Genomic DNA, 15,000 nt, shown 5'->3' with positions numbered 1-15,000 from the left:
TTACCGTATTTAGATTTGATTGCACTTTGCATGGAAAAGGCTGGTTTTCCTCTCGTCATCTCCGCTGTTACTGAATATTTCCTAATGCCGTTTGGCATTTCTCCTCAGACAGTTCACACCTTATAAATCATGTTTGGTGTGTATGCATGAGCGTCCGGTAGTGATTTTCCATTGGAGCGTGTGGGTACATGACAGGGTTCGATCAGCATTTGTTTCTCACCAATATAAAAATAATGATAGGGAGGGATAATGATATGATAATAACAATAATAATATTTTTTCCCCCATCATCACAGCATTATGACATTATTATAACCATGGTGATAACAATGTGTTGTGTGATGAGTAGATGTGTGGTATAAATGCAGTGACACTACTGTATGAATGACTGCTATGTTACGTTTCAGGCCACCGAATCCTTTCTGGTGAACGAAGACCCCTCCAGAGGTCCTGGGATGCCTGAATGCTTTGTAGTATCAGATTCCTACAGGGTATGCATCATCATTATTATTATTATTATTATTATTATTATTATTATTATTATAAATGTGCTATTTGAGTCATTAGTCATTATTTTGACTGATGGTCCGCTTTCATGCTCTTGGTAATTGCACCACAATCATAATGTCATTCACAGCACCCTCTCCTCAGCTGCAAACCATTACAATTATTATTTCCACACGCACTTTGAAAAAAAGGGGGCCTTGCAACTTCGCCGAAGCGCCCTTCCCTCGTGGGAAAGAAAATTATAACCATAATGTGCAGCATGCAGAGTTGTATAAAATGTTTTTTAAAAAAGGGCCCAAAATCCCCTTAGAAAACTACACACAGTTTGAGAGAAGAAGAAAAAAGAAAAACACAGCTTTAAAAATTCCGCCCAGCGAGCACATTGGATTTACAGCGATCAGCCTGAAATAAAAAGCTAATAAAAACAGAAAAGCGGGATGGGGGAGTGGGAGTCTGTGGATGACTGAAAATGTGATTGTTAATGAGGTGGGAGCCAGTTTTCTACTCTTTGTTTCCAAGCAAAGCCTTATGCCAAGTTTCATAGAGAATCTGGGTTGCTACAGTGGATCGTGTGTCTCGGGGTACAGAAATGAACCATTATGGACATAATTGAGTATCATGGTTGGTGTAGAAGGTGGAGAGGGGTGGAGCGTTCGTGCCATCGTATAGGATGTCAGGGCCACTGGGTTCAAGAACGTGCAGAGGAGGGTCTTAGGCTAGATTCACCTTCCTCATAGGGGAGGCCTCGTCGATGGTATGGCAGGAAACCATCACTGCAGCTATTGACCTCATATCCTGTTTGTTCTTGTTTTTTTTTCGCTTATGTGAGAGTGAATCATTGGTTGAGTCGTCCGGTATTATACACACCCTTGAATCGTGGGACTTATTGGTCTGAGTTATTATAGGTCACACTTTGATGTCCTGGAGGACGATCAGTTGTCGGATGTGCTATGGTCTCATCTCTAGAACCTAACCAGGAAAAAACCCGCGTCCCTACACATGTAGCAGACACAAAACCCTTGAGAAAAAGGAAAGAAAAGTGTATGACATTGCAACGTCGACTCCGTGATTGAACTTACCACACTGGTGGTGGTGGAAGCACAGCAAAAATATGTGTATTTCAGTGTGTGAAATGGGAGAGCCACAGACTCAACTACCATAGCATATGGCTGTACCATGTGTTACTTAATGAGAGATTTACTCTCATAGACCACTAAATGTGGGGCTCATTTAAGGAGCGATGCTTGATGAGTGTTTGCGTGTGTTGAAATTCAAGTCGACTCTATAAAGGGGAGGGGGGGGGGGCATTTTCTGATCCCCTTCAAACCGCTCTAAGTAACCTTTCGCTTTTGTGGTTTGCATACTACTTTTAATGACTCCTCTTGAGAGAGTGAGAGTTCAGATGAAAACAAAACAGACAAAAGCTTTCATTAATGCTCTTGAGTTGGATACTACCATCTTGGAAATGGGATTCCATTTCCACCTGCTGTTAAAGAGAGAAAGAGAGATAGAGAAAGAGAGAGAGGGAGAGAGTGTGTGTCTGTGTGTGTCTGTGTGCGTGCGTGCGTGTGTCACACTCTAAAAGTGATCATCTGAACATATTTAATTTCTTATCATATATCATATTTGATATATCAAGGTATAACTTTGTGTATCATATTCACGGAGGGACGGAATCAACCGGAATGGAATGTTGATGTTATGACCTTGTGTGTGTGGGGAGGAAGGGAGGTTACGGCTATGTGGTCTGCACATACCCCTGACCACACACTTTCTCCCTCCCTCCTTGCATCCCTCCTTCCATCCCTCCCTGGTTCTCTGGCTCCCCTGGCTATGTGCAGTAATTGGCCACACAGAGCCCAGATCTCTTTGTTTCTCCTGCAGAGGCTTGTGGTGTAAATGCACAAGCAGTAGGCCTCATAAATCTGTGGGACTTCAGTGTCAGATCCAAATTTCAGCTCCACTTCTCCACAATGACTTCACCCCCTCCCTAACCTACCCCCACCCCAAACCCCCATACCACACTTAGGACCTAGTCCAAAACTTTTTTTTTACTTTGTGAAAAGCACATCACTTGTGTGTGTGTGTGTGTGTGTGTGTGTGTGTGTGTGTGTGTGTGTGTGTGCGCGTGTTCCTGAGATAGATAGAGAGAGAGAGAGAGAGAGAGAGATGTGTGTGTGTGTGGGGCCAATATTTGCGTTTTCCCATAAACATACTCCTTATTCATGGGAAACTCTAGTTTTTGATCGATAGACTATACTCCCTTACAGTATGTGCTTATCCAAGATCTTCAGGTTATTGTTTTCTCTTTTCAAGTCAGCTTCATTGTAGTGAATGTCCCAGGCAGACCCAAGCATGTGGCTGAGGCTGGTCCTCTGGAGTTAACACTGCGGCCGCGATTACAGGTTCCAGCCTGGAGCCGCCACAGCTCAATGACAAACAGCGTTGTACTCTCTGCAATCTTACAATCAGTGCGCAACAATCACAACAAGGTGCACAGTGAAATCATTCATGTGGATTCATTTTCATATTCATTTTAGTACCTGTGCACAGGCCCGTGCTGGAACAAACAAAAAGAAAAACAGGTGTTGCTGAAATGTGGCAAGTTGGCAACAAAGACAGAGGCTGAAAGTGCATCCATTTTGATAACCCATAGAAGACCACTGATAATTCACCTGCATTTGTTCTAGTTTTCACAAATAGATGTTATTGTAATGTTATTACAAGAGTACATTACAGAGAGAAACGGTGTAACTATAGTGAAATAACTATGCAATTATCCTATAAGCAGATAGGTAAGAACATGCAGTTAGATAGTACTTACCACTGCACTTATTATACAGTATGTCCCTGTTAAAACAAATAAGACCAGAAGAAGAAGAAGCTGAAATGAAACAGAGGTAAACAGAAGCGGAACACAACTTCCAGATGTCTCTTCACAAGAATCCATTCAGCCACATTCTGAAATTATATTATTCAATTTCAAAGGACAGATTAAACCTAGAACACTACAGGAAGAAAAATACTCTCCAAATTATTATTTCTCATGTACAACACGTTTTAACCAAGTGACTAAAAAGGAATCCCTCATTGTAATGTGGGTCAACACATTACAAGTTTGACCTTAAAGCAATATCAAAATTCTTACATTTGCATTATCTTATAAATAGAAACATTTGAAAGAAAGACAAATCAACCCAACCACGACAAATATGTTGCATACCTGCAAAAGTCATGCCGAGCACCTATGATCATTTGTGCCCTAAACGTTACCCCGTTTACCTTCCTCGGCCTTTAACTTCTCTAGTCGTCGATAACCGTTGGATATTCTGCCGTCCATTTGCCCTCGTAATAACCTATTAGTTACCCTAAGAAAAACAAGCAAATCGTCATTACGCATAGATGGTTACTAAACTGAGTCCTATAACTTTGCATGAGCTGAAGCAGACGGAATAACCCAGCGAGTTTCTCTGTCGTGTCATCCCACAATTTAAAATGTCAAAACAGTGTAATGGTTATAATATGTGTTGCAGGCTATAACAAACGCGGTCGCTATACTAAGTCAATCAAATGATTATTTTCCGTGCGCGAGAGAGGAGAGAGAGAGAGAGAGTGAGTCCGTGGAAGAGGGTGGGAGACAAAGTTTTTTTCCCCCAAAAGTTTGTGTAAGCTTTCACTTTCAGCCTTCTAGGCGGGGTTAGCGGTACAGCATGGACTGAGCGAAACGGGACGGCGAGCGATTGCAATGCAGTACTACAGCGAACTTCCATCCAACTTAAATAAGCTCTCCAATTTTAATTTCTAAAAATAACCATGTACTCCCCGTACTGCTTGACACAGGTAAATGGCATGATTATTTTATTGTTATTATGGGTTACTGCGTCGATGTTGCTGTTTTTTTTTAAACTTAGTGCTCTCCTTTGTAAAAAAAAAAAAAAAAAATTGTATCTAATAGTTGCATTTGAGCTCATGTATAGTCTACGCTCCTGTCTGGTTGCATTTCACCCGGTATCTCCGTCACTTTCCTTCTTAGATTGCATTTCTTCGCAGGAATTTCCTATGCGTTTTCATTGCACATGGTTTTTGAAGAGAAAATGGCGCTACTGCCGAATCTATTTAATATAAAAGGAGTGGAGACGAGGAGGAGGAGAAAGGAGAGTGGAGCATAGAGAGAGAGGCTGTGGACTGAAGTTTTCATGCGGTAGTCTTACTGGAAAATGTTCCGGAGTCTTGACCTCGCGAACGTTTAGCGGTGAGAAGGCTTTTGCGTGTGGAAGCGCGGCCGTTAAAAAGCTTTATCTAAAAGTTGATTCTGTGCGGAGGGCTTTGGGTCGGTGTGCTGCCGCCAGTTCTACAGTTGCTTACAGTAGCCTACAGTTGTAAACCAGTTCATGTTCGATTCTGGTTGTTAAAATATGTTCAGTAGAGTCGAGAACATGGGTTTGAGAATATTTTACGCGCACTCTGATGATGCACAATAAGGATAACCATAATCATTTTCAAGGTTTTGGTGATGCCCAGCTGATTTGAACATAGGATTCTGGTCGATTCTATAATGCCCAAGTATAGCCAAACTGTACTATAGCTCAATAACTGCTACTGTCAACTCTTTACCACTTGCTGTTTATGATGGAACGACCATCCCCCCTTTCCAGTTTGGTCACTGTTACGTTTAATAACTTTGAATAAGACACCTATATGTGCTCTTTTTCCACGAGGCTACAGTTATATGGCTTCAGAGTTTTCAACTGGATGCTGTGCTGGCTGGCATATGCTGTACTACTCTACCACATGCTGTTTTTTTATTTTATTTAGCCTACATATTTAACCAAACTGTAATGTCTATTATTTAGTATGACAATACTGTATACAATCTGCTAATAAACATCTGCCACAGCCATTATTCCCTGTTTTTTAGGTTGTAGTTGTACAGAGTTGAATAACCCTATAGCCCTATAGTCTCTGCCTTATAAAGAAAAATATAGTTAGATTTTGATCACAATTTAATACAATTGGTTGATCATGCCATGCCATCAAGGAGCATTATCGGATACTCCAGGCCCTGATGAATAAACAAATATACAATAAAAATAATATGTAAATATATAAATAATAATATATAAGCCATAACTGAAAAAAAAACTCCACAAGATGGTGGTTCTGCTGCTCCCCTTGCATGCTGTTTTAATCAGACATGAGTTTGTGAATTATAAAAAGGTAAAGGTAGGATATAATCATGTTATTTCTGGACTATTTAGGTCTAAGAAAAGTATTGCACAATTGCATTCTGGCTTGACGTAGTTGTTTGATAAATGTGTAACTAGTGTGTTTATTAAGTCATCTTTTTTCCATTTTTTAGAAGTAGTCATTGTCTAATGGTATAATGATTGATCTGCAAATATATCTAATTCCTTTTACCTGAATTATGCTTCATGTGAAAATAAGCATGGTCAGATATGCATATTCTAATATGGCTGTTCTAATAGGTCTATTCTTAACTTTTATGATTTACAAAGAACTCCTAGTATATTATTTCCTACAGTATATGCGAGATCATTACCCTTCTGACTCGGAATTTACTTTAACTTGGCAAAGGAACATGTGGAGAGCAGCGCCCCAGAGAGTAGTGCTTGCAGCAAACTGTGAACATTGTGAGCAATATGACCTATAGGGGTTTACAGTTTTGAGTGAATTTACTGTATATAGTGCAAAATATGATCTGAAAACCTGTAAGAGCAATCCATAGACCATGTTGCATTCGGAGTATAGGCATCATTTGATTCTCTATCAATCGGCATTCATATCTGCTCTGCAAAGATACTATATGTTGGCATATTCCCTCCTTTTTAGATTGTATTTATGTTCATTTGGTGTTTGGGGATTTATTTGTTTTTTTTATAGAGTCTCACCCATATAGCCTACACATTTCTTGGTTCTAGAACACTTTGCATTTTAGTTTTGTCCACTCAATTCTGTTTGTTGGTTCTAGAATAGAATAGTGTCATTGCTGAAATTCCCTCCAAATATTAGTAGCCTCCTTCAGTCTCCCACCCAGCCGGGTGGCACTATATACAACTGCTGGAAATCTTTCTCTTATAAAGCAAGCGTGTTTATCCCCTGGCTACAATGGACAGTAGACTGCCAAGGCAGTGTGTGATGTGTAATTCATTCCTCATTTTACAGTGGTTTTATTAAAACAATTTTACTCCCATGCCCCTGCCTCCTGCTACAGTAGCAGAGAGGGTGTTCTCCTCAGTTGCGGGCACATGCAGCCAGTTGTCTGTTTCTTATTTAAAACAGTAGAATGATCTAAATGTTGCCCTCCATTGTACACACTGATTGACAATAGCAAGAAAAAGCCCCCCCCCCCCCCCCCAGTTTTGTATTATTTAAGTGAATTAGGCTCCTAAAATATGACTTACTGTGTCTGTGAACCTACATGCTTAGCTTGTATATGTTTGGTTATATTTCAGTTAATGAACATTGAAGTGTAGCTATTAGCCTACATTGAAGTGAAAACGTGTATGAAATGCAAACAAACTGAAAACAAAAATAGATAGTAAAATATTATGGAATAACACAGATCTTTCCTTGACTTGAAAGAAGACTTTGAGAAGGATGAAGAGAGGTTAAGCTGCAGAACTTTTCTCAACTGTCACACCATCGAAGTTGTATACCACATGGCTATGTGGGCCTATATTTTCAGGGTTTCTGGTATTTATATATGTTATAATTATTTAACTTGAGCGATTATACAGCACTATGCATTCGAAAACAATGAAGCTTACATTGGGGCCAGAGTTTTTTCCGTTAATTATAATTAATTGACAACAGAAGCAATTGAACACTGCGCACGTGCGCACATATGCAGGTGGCTGTGCTTTGAACGGAATAAACTATAACAATTTATGATAGTGACCTATATTTATTCTATATGGCTTATATGGGACTACCTTTTTGTTATAGTATACGTTCAACAGAGAGGGGACCAGATTTGCGATGCAGTGGTTGCACTCATACAGCGTGCATGCGGAGCTCTCTCTCGTGCATTCCCCTGGAGCTCTGGCTCGCCCGTCTGTAGATTTGGCCTGACTTTTTTGTTTATTTAATTGAGGTTAATAATTAAAAAACGAGTTTGGACCTCGGATGTGCAACAAATGTAAACAAACGAATGAATTATTAACAGTGATAAAAGCTTTGCTGGAAAGCAGGAGTGTGTTAAGACGTGAGGGACGGTGCGCAAAGGAGGTGAATGATGGAAAGCCTTGAGAAGGGGTGCTCTGTCGGTTTGAGAAAGCATACCATTTTTGTGACGGTGTAAACATTACAATGTAGCCCTATACACACACTTAGAAACGTGATCTCCTAAGGTGATAGTGGAAAGACACAGACACACTGACTTGCGTGTCTGGGATATTGAATTGTAGACTATTTGAGTTATTGGCCATTATTATCGAAATAGCTCTGCCGTCTATATTCAAATGATGATTGTAATGTAAAGATTATGATTAGTAGGCCTACTTTATATTATTTAAGGCCAACAGGCGTTCTTATAGGCCTCTATCCATATTAACTAAACACTTAATAGGCCAGCCTGCATCCCTAGAGTAAGGCCTATATGTTAGCAGCCTAATTAGACTTACATGTTGTTTTGTCAAAAATAATTATCATTGTTGATATTGTTATTATTATCATGATTATTCATACTATTATTATTATTGTTATTATTATTATAATTATAATTATAATTATTGTTATTATTGTTGTAATCATTAGGTATGAAGCCGATGGCTATAACAGATATGCACGCCGCATGCTTTACTTTCCTCTCACAGTCGCAATAGCCTGAAGAAGGACGTCACCTTTCCTTTACTTCATACATTTGTCTAAATCACAGCATGTTACTAATTTCGTTTATGTTCATAAGTTTTATGCAACTAATAAAAAGTGCTTATCTCAACGATTCTCACTAGTACGACATTTTAACATCTTCCTTCTTTTGCTCTCCTGCTCGCTCGGACGGTGACCCATGCGCGGGAGCGCTTTTCCCCGCCTCTTAACACCCTCGCAACACTAAAGTATTGCACTACTCACCTTCTAAACAATTCATTAGTGGTAAGTGTTGTCCCTATTTATTTAATCTCAGGTGATTATTTTTTTCAATGTGTGTTAGCCTATATACATTCAATTTATTAAGGATTGTGAAGTCGTTATGATTTGACCTCTTTCGTTCAGGCTATATTTTCAGAGAAAAACATTAGGTTATAGTCCTCAGCTCACTCAATTTGAAGAATATTTGAGCCTAATGTATTAAGGACAATTTGCAAATGTCTTTGCCATGTACGTTACACGTTCTTACACGAAAGGTAGGCTATTCAGACCGAATTAAGGCCCAAAACAAAAAAAACAATCCTGTTTGTTTTTCAGACAATTGATTGGATACTCGTCGTCAGTGGTGGAGTAAAGCGTATTAGAAGCATACCTAATGATATGAGCATGAAAGAACAAGGATAGCATTGGAATAGGCCTATCTTAATAAGAATTAGCCTGATGACCTATGTGCAGTCCGCAACCGCGGAAGGTGCGCCGATGTATCTATATAGCCTATATATATCCGGTTGGTCATAGATCTAGTCCGTTGCAAATGTATGCATAGTTCTATAATATCCCAATATATAAAAATCTGACATTCAAAACCGTCAAAATGTAAACTTTGAATTTGTAACTTTACCGTAATTGCCTCCGGCAAGCAAGCATCAGTGGAGATGTGAGTGACAAACTGAGTCCGTTTAAAGGCCCAGAATGCACATTCATCATCTTACTACCGTTTTATTTTTGATTTTTTTTTTAATCAGATGAACCTTTCACCAGCATTAACCCTTGAGCAAATCCGAAATATTAACCCATTCACCATATACATTTAACACACAATTAGTTTTACCCATTAGAATATGTAGGGGTCATTTGACAACTAACCCTTATTTGACATCTTCTAAGGTGGACCCATAGATAACTTGTCAGCCTTTATTGCATGTCATGGCAGGTTTCCTTATATCTTGTTCTAAATGGGCTGTGAAAGAGTTCACCTTTGAGTTAAATTGTGACTCACTCCTCATATTCATGTTAAGCTAGTCTATATATATTACTGAGTGTTGCTTCAAGAAGATGGATGATATTTTTCTACCTCATTATCAGTCGGTATCAGTCAGTGTGTTTTGAATAAAAATATGAGTGCCCCATTTAGCAGGAAGGGAATGAGCTAGACTGTTTATATGAAAATCACATTGAATTAATGTACTCTTTGTTTGGATTAATATTTTCAACAGAGGTCCTTCGGAATGGTAGTCTAAACGCCATACTCGATCCCACTGAAACCTCCATTTAGACATATTTTGTGAGGTGGCCTTCCAACCTCTCCTCTCCCCCATCCTCTCCCCTCCCCTATACTCCCCCTCTCCCCCGTCTCTCTCCCCAGGCCTGGAAAATGAGTTGGAACAGCTGTTCAGGGGATTAAAATCTGATGGAACTACAGTCTGAATAAACAGAAATGTTGGATTTTTTAGAATTAAAGACACACACACACACACACACACACACACACACACACACAAACAACACTCTTCCCCCCAGCATACACATACACACACACACACACACACACACACACACACACACACACACCAAAACCTTTCATTCCATGTCTTAATGCCGATTAGGCCTGCATGTGTGTGGTGATCACTGGCTTAGCCAGCATTGCCGGATCTAAACATTTTAGGCTGGGACGTCAATTACGTTTCATCGATTTTGAAAATGCACTTTGAAAATCTTTCATTCTGGTTGACCCGTAGTGCAAAAAAACAAATATGCAGTATTAAGTATTAAGCTCTTAAATACCAAATTGCAGAGGGGAGAAAAAGAGCCGTTTTGTATTTATTCAGTTTCTACGGCAGACATATTGAATAATGATATTACCGTGCTAAGCGTTGGGTTCAGCGATGCAGAGGACACGTCCCCTGACTACTCTGTGGTTAAACCAATCAGAATGCCTCAATGAAGTAACAGAATACCTAATAGTGATGTTGCTGGTATTTGAGTGTGGAAAATGGCCATTTTGAGCTTGCGGTGGAAAAAGAACCCCCTGTCCTAGGCAGCCAAATCCTGAAATCATGAATTTGATTGACAGATCCAGTTTATTATGCTGTCCTATTCTGAGTCAGGGGTGGTGAAACCGGAGTCCCCCATTGGCCCTGTAGGTTTCTCATGGCAGTGGCGGGTGGCTCTTTCCCCCTGTCACGTAACGGGGACACCGGGAGGCCACGGTGCCAGACGCTCGGCTCGGCTCAGAGAGACACTGTGTTCCTTTTACTTATTCATTCATTCCTACTGGCCCAGAGGCCTTACCGTCACAGCCACCACCGCTAACATTACCACCACCTCCATCACCAACTCCACCATCACCACCTCCATCACCACCACCTCCATCACCACCTCCACCACCACCACCTCCATCACCACCTCCATCACCACAACCTCCATCACCACCTTCACCACCACCACCTCCATCACCACCACCTCCATCACCACCTTCACCACCACCCCCTCCATCACCTCCTCCATCACCTCCATTACCACCTCCATCACCACCACCTCCATCACCTCCATCATCACCACCTCCATCACCTCCATCATCACCTCCACCACCGCCTCCATCACCACTTCCATCACCTCCATCACCACCTCCACCACTGTCTCCATCACCACTATCTCCATCATCACCTCCATCACCACCTCCATCACCTCCATCACCACCTCCACCACTGTCTCCATCACCACTACCTCCATCACCACCTCCACCACCGCCTCCATCACCACCACCTCCACTACCACCACCTCCACCACCGCCTCCATCACCACCACCTCCACTACCACCACCTCCACTACCACCTCCATCACCACCTCTATTATCACCGCCACCACCACCACCTCCACCACCACCACCTCCACTACCACCTTCACTACCACCACCTCCATTCCCACCACCTCCACCTCCATTCCCACCACCTCCACCTCCACTACCACCACCACCTCCCTCTACAGTACCACCACCTCCACCACCACCACCTCCACTACCACCACCACCTCCCTCTACACTACCACCACCTCCACCACCACCACCTCCACTACCACCACCACCTCCCTCTACAGTACCACCACCTCCACCACCACCACCACCTCCACTACCACCACCACCTCCCTCTACACTACCACCACCTCCACCACCACCACCTCCACTACCACCACCACCTCCCTCTACACTACCACCACCTCCACCACCACCACCACCACCAACACCTCCAACATCGCCTCTTGCCCTGTGCTCTAGCCTGAGGTCCTCTTATTCGGTGGTGGTTTTTAGTTGGCAAATTTAACCAGCCATAAACAATGAGATGGCAACGCCCAAGTCCTGTCCTCACAGATATGGGATGGCCTGGCTTGGTCTGGTCTAGCCTCGCCAGGCTGCTTCTGTTATCTGCTTACCAAGACGTCCTCTGTATGCATGGGCGGCATAGACATACCCTGGCTTGTTAACGTTTTAAAGAACACACCGAGATCATTCAAAAACGACATTTCAAGGTTTTGGTGATTAACAACAAAAAAACGGGGTGGAAAATGCACATTAAGGCATTACATGTGCACGGTGGGGGCACTGTGTAGCTTCATAAGAGAGAGAGAGAGTGGATTTAGGGTCTATTTTGTGTAGGATTCAGCACATCGCATGGTGGCTAAAACAAAGAACGGATGGATTGGATGGATGTTGGCAGGAGGGGAATGTAGATTAGAATTAAGTAGCATGTAGTTTTTATCTGGCACTGCATGCAGAGGAGCCCAAACCCTACTGCGTCTCATTCACTATCTGTACAGCTGCCCCAGCCTCCGTGGAGAATGGATTCCTATTGCTATTGCCATGGGAGGCTCCAGCCAAGAAGAATAGGAGGATATCCAGTGTGTGTGCATGTGTGACGTAGACAGAGAGAGAGAGAGAGAGAGAGAGAGAGAGAGAGAGAGAGAGAGCGCAAGAGAGTGAGAGAGACAGAGAATGAAGGCGAGAGAGAGAGAGACAAAAAAAGAGCCAGAGTTGGAGAGAGGGAGAATATATATGGCTATGTGTGTCTACAGTACTGTGTGTATGTGTGTGTGTGTGTACTGTGTGTGTGTGTGTGTGTGTGCATTTGCGCTGTGCTGCCGTCTCCACCCTCCTCCCTTCCCCTTCGCTCCTGTCACCCCTGGCGTGGATGACGCTTTGGCAGAACCCTGGCAATGCCCACAGCCCCAGCACCGTTCTGTGGTCGGTGATATGTTGTGCTGTTGCCATGGCTACGGAACACACACACACACACACACACAAATTACATAATTGAGCTAGAATATACATAGGCACACAAACATATTTGTGTGTGCAATATGGGAAAGAAAGAGGGAGGGAGAGAGAGAGAGAGAGAGAGAAAGAAAGAGAGAAAGAGAGAGAAAGAGAGAGAGAGAGGGCTCCAGTCAAATTAGAAACCCCAAGACAAAATGTGCCGTTCGCCATACAAATCAGCTGGCTAGCAGAGGAGAGCAGGGGCTTCTACTGTAGCACAAAGCAGCTGCTTAAGACGAGCTCATTGGTACGGCGTGTGCTTTCCCTGATTAGTCATCCAGCTGAATACTGGTGCACCTATTATATGAGTATTTAAACCACCGACAACTCGTTTGTCAGGGTGTGTGTGAGAGGAAATGGTGAGTAAGCACGTGTGTGTGTGTGTGCCTGCGTGCGTGCGTGTTTGTGCGTGCGCCTGCCTGTGCATGCGTATTGTGTGTGTGTGTGTGTGTGTGTCTGTTTGTGTAAGTGAGGGTGTGGTTCCCTGGGTGTACAGAGAGAGAGACAGGAGAGAGAGACAGGAGAGAGAGACAGGAGAGAGAGACAGGAGAGAGAGACAGGAGAGAGGTACGCCGTGTTATGCGACTCTCACTTCCTTGCCCGTTTATTTCTCACCCTGCAACTTTCCCTCTGTTCTCTCTCTCCCCATCCTCCTCCTCCTCCTCTGTGATCATGTGGCCTGGGGTGGCCCTGTGGTCTAGCACCACGGTCTACAGTGCACACATATGCCCGTGTCGGCATGGGTTCGAATCCGGCCCCATGCCCTGCTGACATGCCCTCTTTTCCTTACTTTCCTGTCTTATCTTCACTGTCTCTATCCAATAAAATGAAAAATATGAGTGGGACTAAACAATTACGTAAAAGAAAAAGAGATCATGGTTGCCTGAGATCATGGTTGCCTGATGAGCATCAGTGAGATGTAAAGCTCCATCCACCAACCCTCTGGCTGGGTCTGTAGAGCTGTTCAAGGACTGCTGTTTGAATATCAATGTGCCATATCGTTTCAGAATAGGAGGGGGATTGGAGAAGTAAGAACACATGTTCAATGTAAAGGGTTTTGTTCACCGAAAAGAAGCACTTTATTATACGTCTAATCTGTTGGTATACAGACTAGTAGGACCCGACACAGAGCGTGAGTCTGTTGCGACCTCGCACTGCAGGCTGCAGTGTGGCCACAGACGCGTACTGTATTCGTTGTGTTTTTTGAGGTTGTTTAAGTTCTCGTCTGCAATGCAACGGTTTCAAACTCAATACTACCTAATTGTCCGTCATTTAATTATCCAATTCATGCAATCATCCAATTCAACAACACCCATGCAGTACAGTAACACACAGTATATCAATATCAATGCTATTCATATCAAACACATATGTTTTTGGTGTCCCAAGTCCCATATCCAGTACAAGTATTGTCCATGAGCGTCAAATTAAATGTAGTAATATAATAATAATAATACTAATAATAATGCATTCAATTTGTATACCGCTTTCTCATGGACTCAAACCACTATACAGTACATGTCAACAATATGAACCTACGTAACATACAGCCCTATACATTAAAAGCCTGAATAGGTGAGTGTGTAGCAAGGTCTTAAACATGTGTGATTGGACATCCAACCAGGAGCATGCTGAACCATTGTCTGGACCAGTCACAGGTCAGCAGTGGAGCTGTGGGTGCTGTTTATTAACAGGCCATTGAAGGTCATTACAGTGGTGCTGGTAGCCGGGGGCGTGTTGTTTGTGATGGAGCTGAGGACAGCGGTCTGTGACCTACATCTCACTCCGGGCTAAATATATAGACCTCTCATTACACTGGTACTAGATTCATCTGGATGAAATCTGAGAACTAGTATCCCTCTCTCTCTCATGCACATGTGCTCTCTCTCTCTCTCTCTCTCTCTCTCTCTCTCTCTCTCTCTCTCTCTCTCTCTTTCTATCGCTCTCTTTCTCTCTTTTTCACTCCCTCACTCTCCCTCTTTCTTTCTTTCTTTCTCTCTCTTTCTTTCTCTCTCTCTCTCTCTCTCTCTCACTGTCTTTCTCTCCCAAACAGACAATCACACTCGCTAACTCTC

The 15,000-nt window shown here is 42.6% G+C and overlaps 1 protein-coding gene across 6 annotated transcripts in view; it reads left to right on the top strand.

Moving 5' to 3' along the window:
- Window positions 1-15,000, top strand: part of LOC308151333 (nuclear factor 1 X-type-like) — a 117,052-nt gene that overhangs the window by 11,586 nt on the left and 90,466 nt on the right. For 4 of the 6 annotated variants that reach the window (XM_080524190.1, XM_080524188.1, XM_080524189.1 and 1 more), the window contains exon 2: window positions 408-491. In XM_080524190.1, coding sequence (XP_080380316.1) covers window positions 408-491 — 84 coding nt within the window. Of the gene's footprint in view, window positions 1-407; window positions 492-4,207; window positions 4,348-8,586; window positions 8,623-15,000 lie in introns of those variants that run through there. The other 2 variants (XM_080524186.1, XM_080524187.1) reach the window with 2 other exon arrangements.

The sequence above is a fragment of the Nansenia antarctica genome, assembly GCF_963989245.1.
Source record: "Nansenia antarctica genome assembly, chromosome: 2".
In the NCBI taxonomy this organism is placed as follows: domain Eukaryota; kingdom Metazoa; phylum Chordata; class Actinopteri; order Argentiniformes; family Microstomatidae; genus Nansenia; species Nansenia antarctica.
Note: the sequence above shows the minus strand (reverse complement) of the source record. Positions and strands in the feature narration are given on the sequence as shown.